The sequence below is a fragment of the Pipra filicauda genome, unplaced genomic scaffold (genome assembly GCF_003945595.2).
Source record: "Pipra filicauda isolate LSUMZ 115617 unplaced genomic scaffold, ASM394559v2 scaffold159_size1710840_pilon, whole genome shotgun sequence".
NCBI classification, from domain to species: Eukaryota; Metazoa; Chordata; class Aves; order Passeriformes; family Pipridae; genus Pipra; species Pipra filicauda.
The window spans coordinates 94,002-120,815 of NW_024104095.1; the positions used below are offsets into that span (position 1 = coordinate 94,002).

Genomic DNA, 26,814 nt, shown 5'->3' on the forward strand with positions numbered 1-26,814 from the left:
TGTGGCCATCAAGGCCACAACTTGGGTGCCTCATTCATGGACCCCGTTCTCCTGAACCACAGAAACACATCCAGACCCCGTCACACATCAAGAGAGACAAAATTCCTGCCTTCCAGGCCATTAAACAGCAGTTGAAGTAAAATGTTGAGCTGATGGGAATGAATTCCTACAATATGGCTCGTAAACCAAAAATGAAACACTCTGTTTTGGGAGTCTTTTAGCTGCTCATTTTGTTCAAAAATGCTAAAACAAAATGATTCAACACTTGCAGAATGTGTTTTTTTTCCTGTACACTTCTAAATTTAAAACGTGTTTTGTTGGTTTTTACAGTTCCAATGTACCCCCATAAAGCAGTGATATTACCCAGGGGAGGGGAAAAAAATCACATTTCAATTTTTTTTATAGAATATTTTATTTAAGTTATGCATAACAGATGACAACAAATGTCATTAATATTAAGAGAATGGGATAGTTCTATTTAATTTCTGCTTTGTGAAGTCTTATTCTCCATGCTTGACTCTGGGGGGAAAAAAAGCAGTTTAATATAATTTCTGTTCCTAATTTACTGTTTGCTGGTCTCAGATGGTCTTCTGCTCTCCCATTGCAGTGCTTTAATAGTGACCTGCCTTAAAGATATGGACTTTATTGTTTGTTCCCAAGGCTTTTCACAGGTGGAAAGGTGGATATCAATTATTCAGTAGGAATTTTCTCCCTGACAAGACTTTCCCTTGATATGTTCTCCAAAGACAGACCTCCTCACACGCTGATTTTCTTGCCTAGAAAAGGGTGTCTACCAGTGAGTTAACTAAGCTAATAATTTCTAGCTCTTCGAGTCTTAATATATCAGTGTGCTGGACTCCAGCATGAGTTAGGATTGTTATGGAGGCAAAGGTTATAAATTATGTTGGTCTGGCTGTAGTCTGGCAGCTCCAGGGCAGTTTCCAGGGGAACCTTGAGCTAAATATTGTTGTGTCTTTGTATGAAAACCTCTCTGAAGATGCTGCCTACAAGCACACAGCCCACCTGTGTTTTTTACAGCTGGCACCTGAACACTCCTTGGAGTGAAATGGATGCTCTTTATCGTAGCTCCAAAGGGAATCCAGGCACATGTGCCCCTCTCAAGCGCCTGGTAATCCCTGGCAGCCTCTGGGATGGAGGATAAGGAAGCAGGAATGAAAGGCAAAAAAGAGAGAACCCAAATCTAGGACATAGTAGCCAGCTAGTGACACATTGCTACATGAAAAGGCCTAGAGATTAAATAAAAATAAGTGGGATGGGATTCTGGCTCTGGCACAGATGAGACTTTCCTGAGGGGTTAGGCTGAATTTTACCCTTGTTGGTTGATGGAATTCTCCATCCTCTGACTAGAGCAAGATATGTAGAAAGAGCAATTATTTCTTCTCCCTCGCCCACTTTTAACAGTTTTTGGTAAGCATGGAAACAATATGAACTATGTTAGTGAAACAAATTGGATGCCAAGAAACACTGATGTGCTTATGTTGGATACAAAAGCACAGAGCCTGAGAGGTCTGTGAGCTGGTGGGGGGTGAATATGGAACCACCACACACACAACACTTTGTGCAACATCGTCTGTGAGCTTCCAGAGCGCACAAGAGAACTTTGCCGTGTCCTCCCCCTCATTTCTCCAAGTCCCTTCTCTGTTGTGTTGTGCTTCCCCCCTGGGCCAATTGACTTTTGCTGATTTTTTTCCTCTAGTTTTTTACCAGCTGATTAGAAAAAAACCAGAACCAATCTTCAAGTGCCTTCTTATCTCACCATGTGAGAATAAACTATAGCAGCAAGCCCTTGCTTTTTAGGAACTTTTCTACCAGTAGATATCTACTGCCCCGTCTACTGGGCCTGTTTTTCTGGATTTCACTTGGGTTTTTTAAATAAACTTGAAAAAAATGGGTGATTTCCCTGACATCTGATCAAACAATTTCTCACTCTCCATCTGCTACATATAATATTGTTCCTCTTGCTATTTGACATTTATTTCTGTGGCCGATGGGTACAATGAGGGCTTGCAATTTTCTTGTTGGCAGAAGCAGAGATGACCCTCTCATTTGCATTATGCCTTTGTTTTTCAAAGTTTCTTTTGTCTCTCACAATGCAGATCACTGGTTCAAATTAGAATTTTAAAATTATCTCCTGGGTGGATTTGAAATCTACCATCACAGACAAGCATCTTTCCAGAGCTTTATCCTTCAATCTTGTGTATTAATCCTGATTTTATGTCAGTTACTAATGAGGCCTTTGCTGTTGTCAAGGCACTAATGAGTGCAAAGGGGAAAAGGCAACACTGCAGTAGATGTGAACTTCCTGGAATGATTTCTGACTGATTGGTTGCAGATCACCAGGTATCAAACCAATTCTTCTGGAACCCGTGGATGATGTGCTTGGTTTGCTTGTTGCTTCTTCAGTAGCTGAAAGTTGGGCTTCATTATAATTTTTAAAGGTCATAATGCCTGGATGCTGGCCATAAATATCCACCTAAAAATACATCTATTTAGCCTAATTAGAAACAGAAAGAATTTGGAGTATCAACGTTTCAAATTTTACATTTTGTAGATGTTTCTTCCTTCTGTCCTCTGAAGAAAGTGACTCTTCCTTTAGGGTTGAGAAATACATGTTATAGCAATATATAAGGAAATTACCAGTGGATTATAGATACAGGAAATGGATTTTAAAATTGAGAATTCATTGAAGTTATACCTATTTTGTAACAGCTCAGGTAACAATCTGTGCTTTAACACACCATTTGAAAACTTAATTCTTCTGGCCAGCAGTGGAAAAACTCTACTAGTAGTTTATTGCTTCATTAAAATCTATGTAAAATAGCTCAGAAGTAGAAAAAAATAGATATTTGACAGATATTTCTTCTCTCATAAATCATTGCATTAGAGACTCTTCCACCAAATAAATCTGTGGCCTTGAACTCTATTGTTGGGTTGTCTGTATTTAACAGGGTAACTTAAAAACATTTTTTTATTTAAAAAAACAGCAGTATCTTACATTAAACCCCTGACACTTCTTCTGGTACATTCCACTCTGTAGACTCGTGGTATTTTCCCAGTGCAGAGAAGCAGAATTAAAGGAGGAAAGCTCTGGATGTCAGCACAGAAGATTTGTTAGCAGACTACCATCAGTAGTTTTTCACTGATATGCAGGAAGAGGGTGTTACAAGAAAATAAGGATACAAAGCAGACCTGAGAGCCTTTAATGCTTTTGGCATGATCCTATTTCTTGTACTCTGAAAATGGTCACTGGTGGTGCCTCAAACAGGTAATATTTGTCAGCATTTATAAGGTGCTTCTTACTCAGGATTTCAAATCTCCAAAACAGTGGGGTAAATCCCAGAGCCTCCCTGCTCTGTGTGTTAATTGTCCTGTTCTCATTTGCAGATGGGGGAACGGGGGGAGGTTAAATGCTTTGCCTGTGCTGTGGTCTGAGTTGGTCTCTCGGCGTGGATTAGAAACGAGGAAGGGAAATCCTTGTCACAGCAGTTGGGAACAGTGGGACTAACCTACAGGTCTAGGACTGAAACCTGGAGCCTACTTCTACCTCTGACACTAAAATGGCAGCACAGAACAAGTGAAATATAGGTGAGAGCATTCATAAATTAAAATGAGGCTCCAAATGACCCAATTTGCTGTGCCTTCTGGTTTGCTTTTGGCTCAGTTCCTAGTCTAGTTTCTTACAGGAGAAACTCCTCCTGTGAATAGCTTCTCCTTAATAATAGAATATTACTTTACTGATTAATATTTGTTGGACACTTAGTCTAATTATGGTTTCTCACAGCTACTTTAATTACTATAATACGAGCTTTAACTTAAGCAAAATATTCCAGATGAGTTTAGTGACGCTTTGCAACTTAATTCTGCCCGTGGAACAGGGCAGCTGACTATTGGGAGACAGGGAAACACACTCCTTCCTGAAGCCAGGACACGTGTTTTTGAACGATAAGATACATCAGTATTTTTGTTTCTGACTCAAAAGCTGTAAATACCAAGGATTTCCAGGAGCTGGGAACTCTGAAAGCTCAGCCTGGGGAATAGCTGCAGTGAACACGATTAACAGGATAAAGGGGAGCTCGGTGTAGTGCAACCGAGGATGTCAGTGTTTACTCACTAATTGAAACTGGAGAGGCAGAATTAAAAGCCTGTGATTAGTAAGGCATGCCAGTATCTTTAAGGACTAGCTCCCATCTTTTCAAATGTGCAGAGGAACACTGGGTGAGAAATTATCCCATTTCTTCTGTGTCGCTTGTGCTGAAAAGCAAAAAAGTGAAATAGGAAGACGAGTCTTTGGAAGAAATTGGTCACTCATTTTTTCTTCCCGGGTTATTTTAAACTCCGGGTTAGGTCACATTCATATTTATTGAATACCTCAGTGGGAAGTACAAAAGTGCTTGGATTGGATATTTGCTTGGTAGTAAATATGAACATATTGGCAGAGTATTAATGGAGGAGATCAGGCAAGAAAAAAGTGGAGGATTCACTAATAACGTGACCTGTCACCTCTAGTTCTCAGTTCTCCATTTGTACATCTCCAGTGCCATTTTCAAATGTCACACCTTAATTTCCTCCCTTTTATAGAAAAATACTTAAAAGCAAAGGATGTTCTTTACCACTGAGAACAGCAACTTCATTAATCAGTTTAAAAAAACCCTCCAAAACCCAAGTTTCTGCGTAACAGTCCTGTTAAATCAGGAATGATGTCCCTGAAGTCCAACCTGAAGTTTCTACTTCAGGTACTTAATATTTACCAGGAACTTGAACCAGAAGCTGTCGAGTTCTGTATATACACAACAGGGGACTTGAGTGCTTGTTTGATAAGATGTCTGATAAGACAAATGTTGTGGGAATAAATCCTTCTCATTTTTTCGTGGACTCGGATTTCATTTAGACTTTGGAATTGTTTATTTCACTTCAGGGAAGTGGAAGTGGGTAGTTTCTGAAATGCTCTTGCTCTGTAGGATGTAGGGAGACATGGGAATTTGATTATGGAAAAAGGCTCTCTTACAATATTTAAAACAGAAAAATTAGGTTTCTGCTTTTGCATAATGCCGATTTAGTTTGGAGTGTAATGCTTTCTGCTTTCACCCTTGCAAGCTGATTCTTATTTAGGAGATGAAAGATTGTGCAAAATATGATATTCTTGTATAATTTAAACTGCCTGATAATGTGCTTTAGCCTCCCAGAATTCAGTCCCAAGCATGAGGCATTGATTTAAAAAAGGCATTTAAATAATTTAAAATTGTTCAATGCTGAGCATGATCAGCACCCCAATCATTTTCAAATAAAAGTACCTCTAAAAAATTGAAGCAGTTGAATAATTTTAAATTGCTTTATACTGTGCAAGCAGAGAACCCCAATCACTTCTAGGATGAAGCACTTGAAAAAAAAAATTGAAGTGCTCCAGTAAATTTAAATTGCCCTATACAAAGAAAAGGGCCTTTAAATTATTGGATACTTGATTTTTTCTTTAAATTTTCTAATTTTTAGGTACTACTCAAACAGCTTTAAATGCTTTCTGTCCATAAATTTTCAACAGCAGTGTGATAATATTGATATTTAGATGTAGATATAGGTTGCCAAAGCAAGATCCAAGGCAGAAATTCACATTTTTTCACAGCCTCTCATGTGTTTTAGGTTTATTGCTTGTGTCTGTTGCCTGTGGAATGTCAGGTGGAACAGCTGATAGGTTTGGTAAATACAGATAATTATTGAACTAAGAAATGTACTGGAAATGCTGTCTACAGTGTTAAAGGGGGAGGCTACAGAGGTTTCCTGACCACTGCAGGAACTTAACTTGTTTTAAACTACGGATTTCAAAAGCAAATTATAGTTTATTGTAGAGGTTCCATGATGGAGTTTGTGGGATACAACTGTACCTCTGTCCCTATAGCTCAGAACTGACAGCTCTTCCTCCACCTAAGGGAAAAAAATCACTATGTTCTCGTGGGTACAGATAATTTTCTCTGATGGTTGTTTCTACAACAAACAAAAAAATCCCCTGGAATATTTAGTAATTAACATCCAATAGTTCCCAGAAACACCATTCCTTGATGGTTGAAAGGAAGTTTTCCTGTAAGAAGAGAAGGAATAGTTATTCAACAGGGTGTTACTAAACATCCTTCAGCACTCCTGAGATCTCATCCCCAACAGGGCAGGATTTTCTTTGACTCCCAAAGACACGTGGGGTCAATAGCTGTGTCTTCTGCACAAAAAGATTTCATTCAGCTCTTAAATGGCAAGCAATTAGAAGAGAAAGGGTTAGAGACCAGGCTCTTGGTTTCATATTATTTATGTTCAATTAACTTACCAGACTGGTTGTTTTGCTTTTTTTAACTTCCTGCTTTGGCTACTAAGTGTTGATCTTTAATAGTTATCACGTTCCTAACATTAATGGGTTTTATTTCTTTGGAAAGGTCATGCTTGATGTAATGTCACTGTTAACACGAGGGAGCCTGTAAGCTTTAGACATTTTGCTTTATTGTGATGTGCTCAAAACTGTTGAACTACTCGCTGTCTTTCCCTTGGGCTTTGCTTCCACTGAAATCAGAAGCGTCAGTACAAGTTCTTTTAAATTTTTGACCGTGTTTTTGCAATTGGTTAAAAGTACTCCTCAACCAGCAGCTGGCACTGCTAAAAAGATCTGGGTCTTTTTTTTTTTAATGCTTTTCTATTTGTTTCTAGATGACTCTAGGAGCTTGAAAATTGGTACCCCTTTAAACAGATGCACGAGCCCTTGGCCAGTAAAATGAGCAGTGATGCAACAAGTTGGGTCATATCAGTTCAATGAATTAAAGTTATGTCTGGTTACCAGCCTGCTACTAATAAGGTACAGTTAGTGCTCTTTAGGAAAGGAAAGTAGAATGACTTAAAAGCAGCCTTGAACAAGATTTCTAAGCTCAGTTCCCTCTCCTATAGGTGTATATAATGTGAAAAACACAGTAATATTTTGACCTCTTAGTTAGCTAAAAAGATACGTATTGTATTTATTTTACATCCTGGAGTTACTTATGTCCCTAAACTTTACCAGCTGGGATGAAAAGTGACATATCCATCTTTATTTCCTGGAGTTAGTTAGCAGGACAAGAAGAATCAGTACTGCAGGTGTGTCACAGGGGTTTTGGCCTGGTTTTCTGAGCTGGTATGAGCTTTATTCTCTTATTGCTTAACCTTATTTTCCACGATTCCCTCTCATAACACTTGAAAACCACTGGGTTTTCAAGTTGGGAGACTGAGCTGAGAGTGTCGAATTCACAGGATTTTCATGAGAACGAGAAACAGATGAGAAGATTTACAGGCCTTGTCCTTCCCAAAAGAGAGTTCACCTCTGAGCTTTGTTTTTTTTAAACAGAAATCAATAGGAAGCCAGTCTTCCCAACTGTTTATTTAAATACCATCATTTTGCTATTGCTCTGTTTTAAAGGAAAATAACCATGTGACCTGTGATAACTTTGTGAAATGTATTTTTCCATGGCTTGTTCTACAGAGCAGATTGTCCTCTTCCTGTTGAAGTCAAATAAAAGCATGTCAAAACTGGGAGACAGCTTTGCAATGGGCTTTTTGCCTTGCACCACTTTCTCAGTTTTTATAATGAGTCTTTGGCTGTTATGATTTTTTGTTTTTTCTCCAATAACCTCGCTGGAATCAAAGAGATTGCACTTGAAAGTATTAATTTTTTAAAAATCTTACATTTGTGAGTATTTCGGAGAAGGTCAGAAAATGTTCAACAAATGGTTTTTTGAAGTTGAAAACCAGATATTTTCTCTTTTCCTTGTACTTTTATGAGTTCTAAGGGTTGATTCTTGATTTTTCCAGTGTTTCAAGGTGATAACACTGCTACATGTTTAATCCTCAAACCCGTGCTATTCTTGGAAAGATTACTTTCAGCAGGCTCATTTTCACTTTTAGCCAAAGACAGATGTTCAGTGTTACACCAGGTTCAGTTTTGTGGAGCAGTAATAATTGCTTTATGCTCCAACTTTGTGGAATATAAAGAAAACAATAGGTGGAAGGTTGCATTTTTTTTTTTATAACGATCACACGGTTGGGAAATTAAACATGTATCATGTTCCTTATAGTTTCCAACCATCCTATCCAAAACCCCACTATCTGCTGTAAGAAATATGATTTTAATTTTTTCTCTAACAGCTTTTGCCACATCAGTGTTTCCCTGTGTGGAATAATGACTTTGCCCCATGCAACTGCACGTGAAGGGTTATAAATATTTTGGGGGAATTTTTAATTTATTTCCTTTTCTGATAACCAGAGATCCATATTTTCATTCATCTAAGTGCTTCGTGAAGTCATTACTGCCGGAAAATAGGATGAACCTGTTTATTTCATTAGGCAATAAATAACTAAAATGTTTGTTACAAGCAGATCTTGGAGCAGGTTATTGCTGTGAGGCAGTTTAGGTTTCAGTAACTCCCCACCTTGCAGTAAAAGCAGTTCAGAACTCTGACTTTCAATGTTTCTTCTTTATGCCTCTTTCGCTGGTACAGGAGTGCTGTTGAACGGCTCATTTGCATTATTCTGTGCCCTGTAAAATGAATTTATTATGCAGCTTCTCTAAATAGGCTAACCAGTTGTAATCTCATTCCACTGGTGTATGGGTTTCAGCAAAACATGATTACTTCTTTCATAATGCCTAAAAATCAACAAAAACTAACCTTGGAGCGCAACCCGTCCTTTTGCTCCAGTCTGGTGTGTTAGATGGTGCCATTAATCACCACGGGGAGGGATTTACTTGCTAAATAGTTGAGTAATTTAAAATATTACTTACTTTGAGCACAGGTAACACGTTTTGGCCTCTGTTATTAATCATTAAAATACTTAATGAACCAGGATGATACTTATTCCCTGGATTACAGAAATCTGAACAATGTTCATCATTATCTATGTTGATGGAACAGTAGGTTGATCCTGCACTCTGAGCCATGTGAGTACAACTCCTCTTGAGCTGGAAGCTCAGATTTAGGGGCAGATCCTTTGTCTCAGCATGGAGAGGGAAGGTTAAGCTTGTGCTGTGAGATCTCTGCCCATTGTGAGCAGAGCTGGTTCCCAGCTGGTCAAAGGGCACAGATTTAGCAATGCATGAATATTTATTATTTAGCAATGCATTTATATTTCATAAAGATTAATCCTGACTCTGTTTGCAGAAGCTGCTTAACACTGTCATAGGTAAATGGTGGCAGTACCTCTGTCCATGTCAAATTTTTCAACTCTTTGTGTGCTGGTTAATTTTAGAACGATCGTGAGCATCAGCATGACGAGACTTAAAAAGAAAAAGTAGAATTTCAGGAAGCATTAGACAACATATTTTGGGCTTAAGGAAATATCAGGATCACCTACCAGACCCTGGAGAATATTTATCTGGAATTCTTTGTGTATTTTGCACAGGTGTGAACTTAAGCAGGCACTCTGAAAGGCTATTGAGATAATCACAGAGATGGATCCATATAGGAGGAGTTGGAAAGAGCTTGGTTTGTCTGGCCTGATAAATGGAAGATTTAGAGAGGACAGAGGTTAATTAAGTTATGACATGAGACTTGTAAGAGAATAAATGGCTGTAAATTGACCATGAACAAATTTATTCTGGAAGTTATGAAATGACCACCAGAATAAAGGTCGGGAGTTATGGAGTGTAGGAAGAATTATTTATGATCGGGATCAAGAGATCCAGACAGAAGTCTGTAAGTTGGGCCTGCTTGTGACACCAGAGGTGGTTCATTCCAGGCCTGTGTAAGGGTTTCACAGAACCTTTAGGGCTGGAAGGGACCTCTGGGGACCACCCAGTCCAACCCCTCTGCCCAGGCAGGGTCGTCCGGAGCAGGTGACACAGGAACGTGTCCAGGTGGTTTGGAATGTCTTCAGGCTTTCCTTGGAGTTCCCAAGTTTTTCCTGGGGTTGTGAGTCAAGTGAGCTCCAAGCCAGCTCATGTTCTGAAGCATGGACAATGTGATAGTAAGAGTTTATTAAGAAGCTGAATTTTCGGGTGCAGTCCCAGGGCAGGTTGTGGTGCAGACTGGGGGGTCTCACACCCAGCCGTGTTGCTCCACTCTCCCGTGGGCACTGGGTGTCACACCTGGAACTGTGACTGGGCTCAGGGAGCAGATGGAAGTGGAGAAGAGCAGAAAAAGTGACTGGTTTCCAGTCAGGTGGGTGCTGGGGAGAGAGGACTCATCCCAGCTCTGGCTTCAAACAGGGATGTTGTCAAAGCCCTCCTGTGCTTTCTGGTGCATTTCTCGTTTTCTCCGCCCCGAGCAGGGTGGGCTCCGAGGCACTTTGGGCTCTAAACAGACCCTGGAGTCACATCTTAACCCAGTGCCTCTTCCAGAGATCTGGAATTTCAGAGGACAAGTGGCTGTTCAGGCATCACCACTGGCAAATTGCTTCTTGAATAACTTAACGAGATTCCCGGTGTCGTGGAAGAGGCACATTTTTTACTGACTGTGTGATAAAATCCATATAATAAACATAGATTCCCCAGGAAAGTGCTCATAAAGAGGAAGTTCCTGTGGTAGGTAGTCTCACAAAAGAGTTTGTCACATTTTGTTTCCAGTTAATGGATGCCTGGTGCAGTCACCCAACTTAGTGACAGGAGAACTGAATTCATGTGAGACAATAAAGTCATTCTAATTTGCATTTTCATAGCCCACTCTTCAGTACTCCAAGTGTGACTCTGCCTTTTAGGACAGAGCTGTGCAGTAAATGGATAGGTAGGCCCTTTAAAAGAATATTTATCATCCTTGAAGAATCTTAGTGCCAAATCTTAATAGCATTTCTTACAAAAATGACTGGAATTCACTATCAGATATAGAGGTAGAGCTGTAGAGATTGTAAATAGTCTTTTTTTTTTTTTTTAACTTCTCTCCTGATAAAAAGAAGAGAGGTTAAAGCCTGAAACAGCGAAAACTTCCCTCCAAAATGAAAATATTGAATAAAAAAAAATACCCCAGATTGTAACACTCCAGAAATCAAATTAATTCAAAAGAACTGCGTGTTTTCATTCATTTAGTCACTTTCAGAGATAAATAATTCAACATACCTTTATGTAAAGTTAAAATACCTTTGCTAATTATGCCAATCAGAGGATAAGTTGTTCAGGCTTTTGAGTTGTTTTTTTTTTTTGCTGTTTTAGTTGATGTTAAAAAATACAGAAGTCAAGGAGAACTTCATGTCCAGCCTGTGTGTGATCTGATGAAACAATTGCCTTAGGACCTGCTGACACTCTAATTGAAGCCAACATAATGCAGAATTAGAACCTTCCTTAGAGCAGTGCTCTCTTTATTCTGCTTAAATCTCCCTCTGTTAACTTCATTTAAATGACTTCCTCACTTAAATCTAGAGTAAAAACCTAAAATCAATTCATAGTTCTTACTGATTTCATCATATCTGTGCCTGTGATGCTCATCACTTGTTTTTCTTTGATGGCTTCCTCCCTATCCATTTTTGGGAGGGTCTAATGTTGCAGCACCTGAAGATGGAGATGATTTTAAGATTAAAAGATCTTGATCTGCATGATAAAAATGTTTTGCCACGTGCAATTTAATTCAGTGTTGGCAGTTCTCATTATTCTGATTGCTTTTCTCTCTCTGCTGTTCTCAGCTTCAAGGATCACCGTATTTTATATGAAAATCTGAAGTTTTCATATGCAAAACCCCAAATTTCTGGTTCTCGTGTTTCCAGAGAAAAACTCGGAAGCATGAATTTTCAATACCCGCTTCCAAGTAAAATGAGTCGCATGAATAAAAAAGAACCCCCAAAAATCACACTTCAAAAAAACCTGCCCTACCTACAACTCCAAACAAAACAAAAAATCACAACTAAAAACCTAATTTCTTAGGAAGTGATTCATAATTTTTGAACTTTTGAGGTTATTACTCTTATTAAAAACGAGTGTGATTTCTGTTTTAGCTCTTCCTTTGTGCCGGTTTCTGTTGGTTTGTTTTCATTTCAGATTACTCTCCTGAAGCCAAAGGCAGATTGTGATCCTACAGAATATTGCCCTACGAAATGAGATTTGTTTGCATTTACTGTGTGTAAAATTCCTGTCTGGGCAGATGGCTTTCCCAGGTGTCTGCACCATCTACATCTCTAATTAAATAAAGCCTTGCACCAGGATGAATTTCACACCCTAAGAATGTGTGTGAAATGCAATTAATATTCTGAAGCATGTGTTTTTGTGATAGGTGATCTCCTGCAGGTAGGGCTGATGAAGATACGAGAGTGTTTACAGTAAAAGGTGAGAAAATTCATTTTCAGGGCGAGGACGTGGCCAGTCCAACCTGAAACTGTGCAAGTCGAAAAGGACATAAACATTCTGAAATTCTTTGAAAGGTTGTTTCAGAGACTGCCTTTGTCACCAGCAGAGGAGGCAGAAGAACCCTGGGTTTTGACACGTCGTGATACCCAGAGGTACTTTAACATCAGGGACTTTATTAATTTCCTCTGCAGTGTGGTATAAAATTGCTGTCCTTTTTTTGCTTTCCAACCATATTCTGTGTGAGCAGCTTTCAGTGCAAATGGGGAGGTCACTAAAGGTCCACCAGCAGGCGTGTGCTGTTTTATTAACTAAAAAAAAAGGTGTTTCTTAGCTTGGTACCTCATCAGGAGTACAGTTCTCTCTCCGTGGCCAAACTAGGACAGGAGTTATCTGAACTAGTGACATTTCCTTAGAGTTGACTGGCAATAAATTCAGAAAGACAAATTGTCAGGATATTAAAACTGAGTCCTTGCTCCGTAGGTTTCTGCAAAGCAGCAGGTTATGAAAAACTTTGATTTTCCTTGTCAGCGAACACAGGATCTGTAGGTCTGAGTGGTCACAACTGTCTGGTTTGCTTTTCAGATTTCTAACCCTTTAGATTTTCATGAGCAGTTTGTTTGCTGCATAATTGGTATTTTTGTTCAAGAATTTGGCTTTTTTTCTTTGTAGCAGGTGAAGGATCCTTTTGTACTAATTGCCCAACACTTACTCGACTAGATGTGTGAACAGTATTTATATATTCTGAGATCTACATGTGACATTTAAATATTATTTTCACTGAATTTAGCTGAAGTTTTCCTTTAGACAGCTATCAGCCCATAAACCCTTTTATGATATCCAAAAATACAAAAACTACACGGTGCTTAAATTCCAATGTATTCTGCTTTGAACAAGTCTCTTTGCCTTCAACATATATCTGCTTGGCTTACTTTTTTCAAGATATTTTTGAAGACTTTTTTTCCCCAGCGTGAAGAACTTTAACAGGAATTATTTTAATGAGATAGACATTTAGTTCAACAGAAGTTACTTCATGGGAAAAATAAATTAAAAGAATAATTGTCGTTTTCAACGGTAATTAATTAAAAACTCTCCATGTGATGACAAATTTAACATTTTGTCTGACATGTTGAGAAGAAGAAAGTGCCTGGAATTGCACAAGTGGAATAAAATGTTCTGTTTCACAGCAAGGCCGAGCCTGAGTCTTGTAATTATTTCAAAGGGAGTAAAGGTCATTTTCTATTTGCTGCATGTGTATTATGTGAGGCTTCTGTACCAGGCTTACAGAAGTTAACTCATGACCCATTTAGATTGCCCAGATTTCAAAGTCAACTTATCCTGTCACAAATCTGATAAAGTACACATATTCCCTTCTCTAAGTACTGACAGAGATGATGTCCAAAGAGGCTTTTTATTTATAGCTCTGTAAGACAAGAGTTTCAGCTTTAAGACTCCAGTAGCTGGGAGATCAGAACACGATTTCTCCTCTTGCTCACTGTGTTAATCCTTTAGGGGAAGAGCTGTTTGGAGAGAAATTTCAGCATATATGGCTTGGACTATTTTTCTGGTGTGGACTCATTATGAAACTTTGCTTCAGTTGTTGCTTTGCATCTTGAGATTGGAAGAGTTTTCCTTCTGCTGTGATTGCACTTTGATGCATATTCATTCAGGAGCACTCTGAGTCAGAAGGACAGGTACTTTAAAACTGCACCTGTGCACACTGAAGATGTGTGCAGAAAGTGCGTGTGGGTCTTTCTTCCTGTGCATGTGCCCATTTAAATGCATATAAGGCTGGGGGTTTTTAACAATCAGTAATCAAGTTTCACAAACAATTTTCTGGGCAGGCTCGAAATATGTCAGTTCATGTTTGCAAACATCTCATATGGGAAGACTGAAGGGGACGTGTTCAATTCTCAACCCCTACAGAGTCCAAAATCTTCAATACAATCAGTATGTCAATGTCAATAAGTGACTGAGGGATCAGGTGCTGTGTTTTTAAACCTTTTTAGAAGGGCAGCAGCAGTGAGAGCACACAGAAGGGAATAGCAGACAAGTGTGTTGCACCTTGCTTGGTGTGCTTAAGTCTCTCTCCTTTCTTGGTTAATTCTTCCAAGGGACAAACATAGAGCAGGCCATGGAAGACAAAGGTGTCCATCTGCTGCATTTGTCTTCCACCAGCTTAATTGCCATGAAACATTCTGCCTTTTTTCTTGCAGTCTGCTGGCACTTCGAGCCAAGCTTTTATAGCCAATGTCAGTGACATGAAACAAATGCTCCAGCAGTTGGTTTCCATAAGAAAACTAATGCAGAGCAGGTGGAATATTGCTGCCTTTGGCTTTTATAAATGGGATCCCCCAGAACTTACAGTGAGTGTGAAGTGCATGAAAGGAGGGAGCAGCCAATGTATCACTGAGTTAGCAAATGGACTGTGAGTGGTGGTGAAGAGGGGAACGTGCAGATGTTAAAATTTCACAGGACATCATTGTAGGATCAGGATCAAGGTCAGCAGATGTAGGTGATAATGGAGTAGAAGCAGGACTGAGTGATGCTGCTGGAGAAGGGAGAGTGCAGTTTGTCACTTGAAGCAGAAAGGAGCCTTCAGCATTCACCAGTGTGGGACTGGGGAGAAATTGTCTTCACAGTTTGATTTGCAAAACTTCCATTGTGTGTTGAGGGCGCCCTGAGTAAACAGACCCATTTGTGCAGGGCCACCTGAATGTAAGAGCGAGTGTCACTCAGAACCCCCATGTTCAACTGTTTCCTTCTTGGTTTCTGTGTGCACCCTCTCTGCTTGATTTGGCTTGGACTGCCCAGCAAGCAGGAGATTGGCCAGAGTGACTTGAGATCATTAGTACCCCACCTGAAAGTCAGGTTTCAAAAAACACCTTCGGAGGTTCTGAAGCAGAAAGTGCCTCTGAAAATGTAGTTACACATATTGAGGTTGGAAAATATGATTTGGCTTTGCCTACTCTTAAACTCACCTCCTTTTGCCTCTCTCTTTAACCTTTTAAACTTTGCAGTAATTTTTTTCTTGCTTCTTCTTCCTTGGGCATTCTTACCTCCATGCTTTCGTGTAACAGCTGCCAAGAAAAAAATAATGCTTCAGGTTGTTTTCTCTCCTCAGAAGTAAAATGCTTCAGAGACTGAGATTAATACTGTACCTATTTCCAAGCAATTTTATTTTGCTTTTAAGCTTCCTCCTTTGTCAGGGTGTTCCTGTGGTGACAGAGAACTTTGGTGACCATATACTAACAGTTTCACAAACTGTATTCAGCTTTAACCTTCAGATCCACTATGATGCACACGTTTCTTTTTCAGTCTTCCCTTGGTGTAAACAAGCTTTTGATTATAGGGAAAATGGACAAACTGTGGCTTGGAGGGAAAGAAGAGAAAAGCAAGAGTTTATATTTATTAGCAAAGAAGTTCTTTTACAAATAAAACTTCTGTAGGTGAAACTTTACCCTTAAATAAAGAATTTATTCTGTAACTTAGTGATCAACTTTCTGAAACAGGTTTGGAGGTCCTAATTTATCTCTTATTCAAATTACATATGCTTAATTTAAGCATATATTTAAGTCCAGCTCTATTCAGCTAAGCTCAATACATGTGATTTTTAGGAGCAACATTAAATCGTTCAGGAAGATCAATAATATTCTTTATTGATATTCTGAACTGAACTTCACCTTGAAAGCTCCTATTTTGTAACTTCCATGCCAGCCCACATCTATAAAAGCAAAAACCTTACGTAAAAAATTGTTTAGCAAGATTTGAAAGGGAAGTGTGATGTGATGGATATTTTGGTTTATGAGTATGAAGCCCAATGTTTTGTTTTATGAGCACTGAGCCCAGGCCCGGTATCGTTCCCAGAAGCCAACATGATGGATGAAGGAATGGATGCTCAAAGTCTATTTCTGTTTTTTTTTTTCCCCCCTCAGATTCTGCTGCTTGCATGGGCAGAAGATTTAGAATGTGTCCCTGGATTCCAGCAGAAGGTTTTTCATATTGAGAAGCCATTTGAATTCACAGAGGACCGGCTGGTTCTGAACCGTACGTTATTTTCCTATATTACTATTGTGCAAAAATCAGAATTGTTTATGTATGCATTTGATTCCTGCCATTTATCAGAGAGCTTTTTTTTTTTGTGCTTAGGATTTTGAATACTGCCATGATTCTGTCTGAGTTCCCCTGCATGAATCCTGTATCTCTACAGACTTTACTCTGTTCCATGTATTAGAGATGACAAAATATGATATATAATAATTAGGACTATATGAATATTGTGAAAACTTAGAATACGTAACTTTTTAAAAAACAAATTTACTCTTATTTTTTTTTTATGGTCTTACCTATGAGCTTGAAAATCAGGACTTGCCTATCCACATTTCACTATTAAATAATCTCTGCAACTCAGGTTTAGAACTTTGTACCTTAAAAGTTTCATTCATATCTGGTGCAAGTCCAAGTCTTTACATGAAATTCAGAGGAGGCTTGATGGAGCTTGGGATCATCAGTGATTGCAGAATGTTACTGTGTGTGTCACACAGCTGGGATATTCAGCAATATTCCCCTGACCAGGTGCCACAACATAAAATCCAGTCTGGCACAAGGCACTCAAAGCATTCAACTGAGGAGCTTTAACTGGTGTTGGTTCATTCCAACACTTCAGTGTCACAACCTGTTCATTCCATCCTGGAGCTTTGGGACTTCAACACTGTCAAACCAAGGCAGTGCCTTATCCAGTGGGACATCCACATGCCTTTAAAGACTTAAAGGCTGCCATTTTCACTTCTCTCCACATATTGCTACTACATCTTGATGTATTTTCACTGTTAGGCTCGTTTGGATGAAGGTGTAATTAATCTGTGTGCATTCACTTTAAAATAGCACTAACTTTTCAAAATGGAGCGTCACAATTAGTTGCCAAAGTCTATTTAAACGACTCCCTTAAGCTTAAGTTATTCAACCTCTAACAGGTGGTAAAATAAACCTTTAGGATGGCATTTTTTAGTCTCAGCATTTCCATGTTGTTCAGTCTGAGTTGCTTTTCCACAGGAGATTTAGATCATGAATAGCAATACTGCTCAGACATGTGAGATGCTTCTTCAGTTTAGGAAAGAGATTTCAAACTTCTAATTTCTTTGGGCAATTTTGTTGTCTTTGGAATTCTAATTTTTGAAGAGTTGCCAAACACATTCCTACATGATTAAAAGTCAAAATCTTACAATATAAGAAGCATAGTAGATTTAATAAGCACGCAGGGTTAAAGACCTATGTAAAAAAAAGGAATATTGATAAACTAGTGTTAAATTGAATAAAAATGGCCTTTGTTGTATACTTTGTCTGCTTCAGGCTGTAGTGTGTCTGTCCAGATCTCCTGCTGACTGGGAAAGGATCACCTGAAGGATGAGTTGGTTCAGCCAAATTGACTGGACTGTTCTGTGGTGACCCAGCAACTTTCACCGGCATAAACCGAGCACAATAATTAAGATGCCATTGGTAATGTGAGGAGGAGGGAAGAGCAGGAGGAGATTCAGAAATGCCTGGAAACAATCTTTGGAATTAGATTATTTTAATAAGCAGACACTAAATTGGCCTAATGTGCGATGTTTGACAAAGGCAGCCCGTCAGCACGTGATCGCCGTTAATTCAATCACTCGCAAGCCCTGTGTCCTTCATGCAGCAGCATCAAACCTCAGCACAGTTTCTTCATTTTAGCTGTCAACAGAATTGATAATTTTAATTGTCTGTCTGAATACACTTTGCATGCTCTTGCATCTTTTTATCCCCATTACCCGAGAGTGGGGTAATTCAGTGGTTGCATTGCAATGTGAGGCTTACCGGGGCTGTGTAAATTAATAGAGCAAATATGCAAAGCAGGCCCATAGCAGTGATTGTTTTTGTAGTCCTCAATAAGCCAAGGAGCTCTTAAGTCTTTTCTGAAGTGCAATATAACAGTTTTTTTCTTTTTTTTTTTCTTTTTCAATTTAAACAAGGACCTACTGTACATTTCATTACTGGCATCTCCCTCGTAATTAAATATAGGTTATGGATGCTTCTTATGTATTTATTACTTCTACATATGGCAATGTTAATTATATTTTACATTTACTGGTGAGAAGAAGGAAGAGATGCCCAGACTGAGGATACAGACTTTTCTCTTATTTCTTGTTCTGATTTGTAGCAATTCTTATCAAAGCCTGTGAGCTGGCCATAAAAAGTCCAGTTGTGTGTGCATATCCCCCTTCCAATTAGTTTCACTGGCATTTAGTTGCTATTAGTTTTTCTCTCATTGTAGTCAGGCTGAACTGGCTTTTTAATTCTTATTTATTTATGTACCCTTGCATCTCATTTAACAGCAACCTCCAGATTTGGTCCATTTCATTTACCTATTCTTTTTCATTTATTTTTTTCTTATTTTGACCTTATTTTTTTCCTCCTTAGACCCCTTTATCCCCTTATAACTTGTGCTTTCTGTGATCACAAACACAATCAGGCATTGGTCATCTACTTTTGGCCTGCCCAATTTTTTTCTCTGAATTCAGTTTTCTTAAACCAGATGTTCCTTTGCTGTAATGGGAGAGGACCCATAGACTCGTTTTCTGGAAGTAGGAGAGGGTCTGTCCACATAATTATTATTTTAGCAAGCAATTGTGTGACAGTTTTTGTCTTCCTTAGAGCTTTTTTTGTGTTTACACCTAGGACCATCTCTGCCATCAAACAGAGAAGATCATCAAGATTGCTGCATTCTTGATGAAGTGCTAATTGACAGCATTTAATTACAGGTTTTACACCTGTCAGAAACACTTGTGGCCACGAAATGCTTCTCCATCAGGAAGCTTGTCTGTGGCGAGGCTGGCAGGTCACTGGTAGTGACAGGGCTCTGTCGTGCTGGGCTGAGAGAAAGTTCCTAATCAGACTCATCAAATGTGGAAATGTAATTGTGTTACATTAATCACGTTTATACTTAACATACATCGCTCTTGGCTTTTTGGGGGTGTTTTTAATTGACAATGAATCAAATAGTGCACTTGAAAAATGGAGGCAATTAACATAAAGCAGGAGGTGATGTGTTGTGCATACTGAACGGGGGAGTGCATTGCCAGTGCTTTAAATGTCAAAACAAGGGAAGTTTTGACCCTTGCTTGAAAAGCTTTAATTTGGATGTTAATTAATGCCTGACCTCTTCTGTCTCTTACGTGATGGATTGTGTGTTCAGAGCTTGGGCTGCTTCAGGATCTGTCTGCACTTGGGTACTTTTTTTTTTTGTTCTGTGGATTTTAACAAAGACTTTTCTCTTCAAATTGTTGTTTACCCATATGATGTGAAATGTGTTAGACTGCTCATTAGTGCTCAGAAGCAATTCTTCTGTTGTCTAGCAAAGCTGTGGCCTCCAAGATTTCCTCTGTCCCAAGTGAATAAAGGCTGTGGGAAGATCAGAGAAGACGGTTCCTACTCCCACAGTGCCATGTGTACGTGGATCACAGCCCTGAGCACACATCGAGTCACTTGTTGATTCTGAGACAATGCCACGTGAGATCCATGATTTATCACATCCACTCTTCCCACTGATTCCATGCCATTTGACTGCACAGATGGCCTCTTCCCATGGCTCTTTCATGCTCCCAACAGCTCTGCAGTTGCTCCCTTGCTCGTTCTGATCCATGCAGAGCGTGTCATCACACGCACTTCATTCATCTTCCCTGCTTCCCTTTTCCCTCACCTCGCAGAGAGCCAAGATAGAGGCCTAACCCAGCCCTCTGCAACACCCCAAACCCTCTGTGGGGCTTTGACATGAGCTTTAGATGCCAGTGTTAACTCCTTTTGCTGATTATTGCAGGCTTTGGGTAATTGGATCTGCAGGTTGTAGTTTTTAGCTTGTATAAAAAGACATGTTCGAGCGAGGTAAGATTTTAAGCTTAGTAATTTCTCGCAAGGAAAACTGTCTAGACTTCTGGGTAATAGCCAGATAACTGGATTTTTCCCCTATCCAGGTGTACTTGTCTGCAGTGTGTCCTTGTTGAAACAAGCTGGCTGTTCCAAATAAAGAAGTCTTTAAAGCATTTTGAATTTTACGAACATCTTAAAATTACTTTCCATTCACATAAATCACTCGCTGTGTTAAGAATGTGCTTCAGAAAATGTTGAAAAATGACTTGGTTCCCGTTCCTTGGCATGTGGTAACAGATTCTGTAGAAAGGCATCTCAACCTTCCTACCCAGATAGAGCTTGTTATACTCTAAAATATATCTTAATAGGCTCACATACATATATAGAATTTGAATACCAGAGCTTCAGTTCTGACAGTTGGGTACATGAATAAGGCCAGACATCTGGGACTCTCTTATTCTATGTGGACAGAAATATTGCTCAGGATTTAAAGCCACATATCCTAATCACACTATTCCCATGTTATGAAAATTCCAGGAAATATCTGGGGATATGCAAAATGGTCAAAAACTGGTAAGTTTTAAAGTGGGAGATTAAGAACTTTACAATATGTTCCTGGAGGCAGAGTGAGGAAGATCCTTTTGCACTGAAATACCTAAGGCATTACCCTTCAGTTGAAGTTTGATGCAGAACTCTTACATGGAGGGAGAAAATTGTCTGCATATGCATTGCAAATACCCATTGTGACTAAATAATATAGAATGTCTCAGATGTGTCTCTGAATAGATGTAAGCAGATTGCTGGTGCAACATAACCGTGTCATATCATCTGTTAAACTGCTCTCACACATGATTAAAGCAAAAAAAAATAGGAGAAATGATTGTTGGGTTCCAGGTGGTTAGACAGTTCCCTTCCTAACAGTGCATGTCAGCTTGTAACCAGGACCCAGGGGGCAATGAGTCAAAAATAGACTGTTTGATTTTTATGCATATATATATTTAATTAAGCTAGTTTTTTTTAAAACTAGCTTAGAGTTTTAGACTGAGCAGAGTGAAAGAATTATTTAGTCTCTGCAGAGTAGCTTCAGGACTAGGTCAGAATCTCTCAGGGATGCAGTCACTCTTGGAGAGTAACAGAGGGAAAGACACATATTTTGGTGAAACCTCCTCTTGACATTACAATTCCAAGGTGGAGGAAATGAAAATCGAAACTTCAAGTGTCTTGTCGGTTTTGTTGAGAAAAGCCACACAACCCTGTTTAAAAACCAAACCAAACAAACCCACCAATGAAAAGTGAGCGAGAATCCCTGCAGCGACAGCGAATGCTCTTGTGACGGGCTGCTCTGGATTTAGGAAGATAAAAAGTAGCAGATTACTTGGTTTGAGATTTAATTTGTTTCTGGAGCCCTTCCAAGAGCCATAATGTTTCACAGCTAATATTTTTTTGAAATACGTGTGGGCTTTGGGTGGCTGAGACGGGCCAGCTGTTCTCCTAATAACCCAAATCGATGGCCAACTGCTCAGGATTAGCAGGTTGGGGCTCTCGCTCAGCACGGTGCAAACCTCGTATTAATAATGTCCCCGGGTGCTTCAGGGGACACTTCTCTGTTCAGTTCCAGTTGGCAATTTCAGAACAACAAAAAATCAGATTAACCGAGCTGTTCCTTCTGAGCTGATCACCAGCACAGGCCATGATGCAGTTCCTTCTCTGCAGGTTGGAAGGCCAAAAATCTGTCTTTTAGGAAAATGTAGGTGGCTTCGCTCGGGGCAAACCCCACAAGAAAATATTCTGACGTTGCTTACGGTTGACAAAAATTTAACAGGGTTGTCTTCCTGTGGCAATATGACTTGTGGTTACAGTTCAGAGCTGGCTCAGCCTGAAGGGGCTGCAGCACCAGCCCAGCTTTGTCAGGAGGAAACTGTCCATGTCTGACAAACAGATGCAGCACAAATTACCACGCGCCGAGACATTAATGCATTTCTGTAGCACATTGCTTGGGATTTTCACAGACTGCATTTCTGACAGAACTCTTAATTTGAGGATCTTAGGAAAGCACCATTCAAAAGAATCATGGCCAGCAAACCTTTTCCATTACATTTCAAAGTGCAGGGTGGACATTTAACGAGAATTAATGGGAGTATGTGAGGTTAAATCTTCCTTTAAACATAGAATCTCATTTAACTTAATGATATCTTAAAGCATGCAAGTATTCTTGAAAATAATTGTAGATGTAGTTCACAATTAATTTTGAGCTTTTAGGATTTCTCTCTGCTAATCCAAATCAAATTACAACTTTTCTAATGTAATTATGATCATGCTTCAAGTTGCAGTTTTTCTTTCCCTTTGCTTATTTAAATCAGTCTTTTTTCAGACCGAGCAGTCTGTCTGCTTTAATGGTCACATCTCCTTTTTCATAGCTTTCTTGTGGCAGGGGATTTCTCAGCCTTGCCTTGAGAATAAGTAACACTAGCTGTAAATTCATTAAGTCTTTCAGAAATTTCTCAGATTGAGTGATTTTTCTAGCTGGAAGCCAATGCCTCTGGTTTTGCCTTATGCCTCTGTTCAACTTATCCACCTGAACTTTTTCCTCTAGAGAAGGGAAAAAAAAAAGTAACTTTTAATGGCTTGATTTTGAAAACCCTGGTCAGTTTGGAAGGACTTGGTGCATATTTGTGCCTTGGACCTGCTGCTTCTTGGGCAGACAAGTGAACCTGTAGATAGTGAAGTAAGTGCATGTCATGTTCTGGGATATGTGAATATCAACTGAAATGTTTGTGTTGTGTTCTTTTAGTCCCTGCAACAAACATCAACCCAGACAAGAGGCAGGATTTGCTAAAATAAGAATCCCTTCTTGAAAGGGATTATCTTCAACAAAATTTGAAATTCATTTACCAAAGAATTCTCTTTAAACAAGGCACAACTAAAACTTGGAGCCCTGGGAAGGCCTAAAAGATTCCTATAGTGATGTGGGATGTTGCTTTTTAGAGAGGAACTCCACTTACAATACTAACTTTGATGTGTTTACTTTCTTTGGAAAAAAAAAAAAATGTAATAAAAACCCCGGTGCAACCTTCTTCTCTCAGCTGTGGAGAGAACTGGAGCAGAACTGAGGGGCCTTTAATAAGGCAGCAAAAGAGAGGCAATGCTGGAACAGCTCACAGGCAGTCGATAGCAAAAGAGAAATTCCTCCCTGAAGTTTGTAGCCAGCATTGGTAAATCTTTGACACTTTTGAACCACTTGCTGGCAGTACCAGAGCTCAAATACAGGTTAGACTGCAGTGAATGATAATCTGTTTAATGCACAGGACTGTTCTGCTGCCAGGGAGTCAGGCTGGTTTTACTGAAGGTAAAACTTATCAACAGTGATGTGAAACTTGGGTTTATGTGTAAGCTGAGTTGTCCTGTCTTGCAGTCTTTGCTAAAATACTGTAAAGCAGGTTGTAGAAAATAGGTGCATTTTTTACTTTGCTTATATTACATTCTATAATGACAATATATCTGTATTCTCTACTAACTATGCCAATAAGAGATGTTGTTGGTGTGAATGCATTCAGGCACATGGACTTTGTTTACTTTCCTGTGTGTGGCAGTGAACCAGCAGCACCACAAAATGTGCTCTGGTCTGCTGAAAACCCAAATTGCCTGGTTGCAAGTAGGACCCCTGCCTGCTTTATTTAGCTGGAATTTAAATTACAGTGCCAGCTCTCAACATTTACAATAAAACAGTAGGGAGACAACTATAATTTGACCTTTATAAAACATTAACACCAACCTATATAAAAACATAACTTCAACTTTAATGAATAAATAGAGTGGGAGGCAGAATTCAAGAAATTATGAAAACGGTGTACTTATAATATTTTTACTTTTGGAAAAAGCATAAAAATATGCTCGTGTGAACACCAAAATGATGTTGGTGTGCTTGGTTCCCTGCATCCATCTTCTGGTGGGGAATTGACCCTGGGCCAAGTGCTCCTTTCTCCTGTTGAGAGTCAGGGAAGGAGGAGGTGAGACTGAAAGGAGGAATGGAGCAGGACAGTCTGTGCTGGTGTTGGGTGGGAATGTTGGTGCCACAGCACTGGTGACAGTGCTGGCTCCCAGCTGTATAAGAGCCATAAATGGCCACAAATCCAAACGTGTTTGGGGTTAATTCTGGCTAAAGCAGTCCCTGAGAAGTGGTGTGGCAGCTCACGGCCTTTTGTAGTTCTGTCATCATGGAAAGATGATTAATAGTGTGCTCCAGGTCTTCTGTTGCAGTTAATATAATATATAATAGGCATAGCTAATAAATTTTACCCTTTTTTTGTAAAACTGCATTGAAGCTGTAAACATAAGGATACAACTCATAAATGAGTTGTTTTTTATGTCCCACAATAAAAAGAAAATTTGGAGATGTCTGGATGCCAAGGTTATAAGTGACTTTTATGTGACCTGAAATACTTATCCCAACTCAATAATTCCTTAACTGTACAGCTGATGTGATGTTTCAAAACACATTATGTTACTGATATTTACACAGCTGCTGTTAGTAAGGTGCACCTATTTCTGCATAATAGTCCTGGAGACCAGGCAGGTGGGACAGAAGCACAAGGGGGTTTCTTTAATTTCTCTGAATGTGTTTGGGTTCCAAGGTGATGCTGGAGGCAGACAAATGATCTGGAGGGTAGGAAGGCAGCTGCTAAGTGCTGTGGTCAGGAGCTTCCCAGGGATTCACTGGGGCTGAAAGAAAGGCCACGAGCTCAGTTGCCTAAGATTTGGTGTTTGGTTGTCCAGTTATGGTTTTTCTGGTTTTGGTTTGTAGCTTTTTGTTTTTTTTTTTTGGTTTGGTTTGGGTATTTTTTTTGTTGGTTGGTTGGTTGGTGGTTTCTTTGTATCTGTTTTTCATCAAGGCTCTTCTAGTTAGAATTGGTATTCAACCTGGCTTGTGTTTATGGAGGAGCCACTCAAGTGTGTCATAGAAAAAAGCAGGAAATAGTGATTTTATAATATTTTTCTAGAGCAATGAAAGCAGTATTGTGGGAGTTATACAGTGTAATTTGCAACCAAAGAACTCATTTCATTTAAATTTTTAAAAGTTATGTTTGTGGCACAGGAAATCGTCTAAAATTATCTTTAATAACAGAGTGGATGAGTTCACTCTTCCGATTAATAAGAAAATGCAACTCTCAAAATGTTCTGTAAGATTTGGTATTTCTTCTGAGAAATCAGTCAGATCTCATCTGCAGGTAGGCAGAAGTTTTTTGGCATAACAGAATAGCAGCTCCTGCCAATTGTAAATCAAAATAAGAAACTGTATTTAAAATGAGATTATTACTTCTGGCACTTTACTTTTATTCTTTGAGCCACTGTCTTTAATAGCTTCTCCAATAAAGTTAGGAGAAATTGAAATATAGAAGCTTTAACACTTACATAATAAATCTATTAATCCTAATGCTTCTGAAAACATTAGGCATTGACTACTTGCTGCTGGTTTTATAAGCCAGCATCATTTCCCAGAACTGTGTGATGGTAACAACAGTTAGCACTGGTAATTAATTGAAATGAAATTACCTGTGTGATGAACGAGGGCTGAACACATTTGACTTAACTCTTTCTGGCACAGTAGCTTTGCTTTAGATCCTGATTTAGCAAGGTGTTTAAGTTCCTTCCACACTCTACAGAACTTTGAGTTTACTTCAGTGCACCACAGGCCTAAACTCCGTTAACTTCAGCACCAGTATTTGCTTACACAGAACGTGCTTTGGGAAAGGCTGAGCTGTGAGGAGGCTGTTCCCTATGCAGCCATGCAAAAGCAAAGCTAGAGGAGCTTCCCAGCACATGAATTTTCTGTGCTGAACCAGATGGAGTGATTATGCTCAGAACCATGAATACAGAAAGAAGTTCAGTTTTCATGGGTGAGCGCTGCTCCTGCTCAAATTGGGGTTTTTTGCGTAAATCTGTGCCAGAACTCTCATTCTTCCCGTCTGCAAGTGCTGCTGGGTTTTGAGTAACTGAGCAAAAAAATCTAGATTGTTTTTTTTTCATGTTCTCTTAACGACTTCTTAAATATAATGATCTCTGGGTGGGGATGAGCACTGAAAATAAGGGCAGGAGGCTGGTGCTGCACCCTCCCTGCCTGTGGTTAGGCAGGAGGGAGCCTCGGGAAGTTGGGCTCCTGAGGAGGATGGCTGGGAGGGGCCAGCCCTTGCTAGAACAGCTGCCACTGCCCCCATGACAAGTGACAGATTTAATAGTTTAATAAAGATACAGGTATTTGTTAAGGAAGATTAAAGACCAAACTTCATGTAGCCAGATTGGAAATGTTGGGTTATGGGTAAAGGTCATGAAATGGCTCCCTGTGTAGCTTTAGTGGTCTCTAAAGCCAGGTCTGTAACACAGGCTTGCTGCTAGAGCTGGGGGTTTAGAAAACCCAAAGTCAGCCTTAGTTTGTCCTCTGTGAAAGTGTCTGCATGAGTTTAACAGAGCCAGTTTAATTAAGTAGAGTTTAATTGCCATTCTCCTGTGTGTAAAATATACATTAATTTTCCTTGAAGAAAAAGAGAGAAATATAATTGACTATTTTGCTCTGAAGGTCCCAAGGGTTTGGTAGAAAACTCTTGTGGTGTACTTATGGGATCTTACAGGAGTGATGAGAAGTGCTGAAAGCT

At 39.4% G+C, this 26,814-nt stretch overlaps 1 protein-coding gene across 2 annotated transcripts in view; it reads left to right on the forward strand.

The window, feature by feature from the left end:
* CDH13 (cadherin 13) overlaps positions 1–26,814 on the forward strand; it is a 447,401-nt gene that overhangs the window by 71,791 nt on the left and 348,796 nt on the right. For both annotated transcript variants that reach the window (XM_027725145.2, XM_027725146.2), the window contains exon 2: positions 16,216–16,327. In XM_027725145.2, the coding sequence (XP_027580946.1) occupies positions 16,216–16,327 (112 nt within the window). The remainder of the gene's footprint in view (positions 1–16,215; positions 16,328–26,814) is intronic.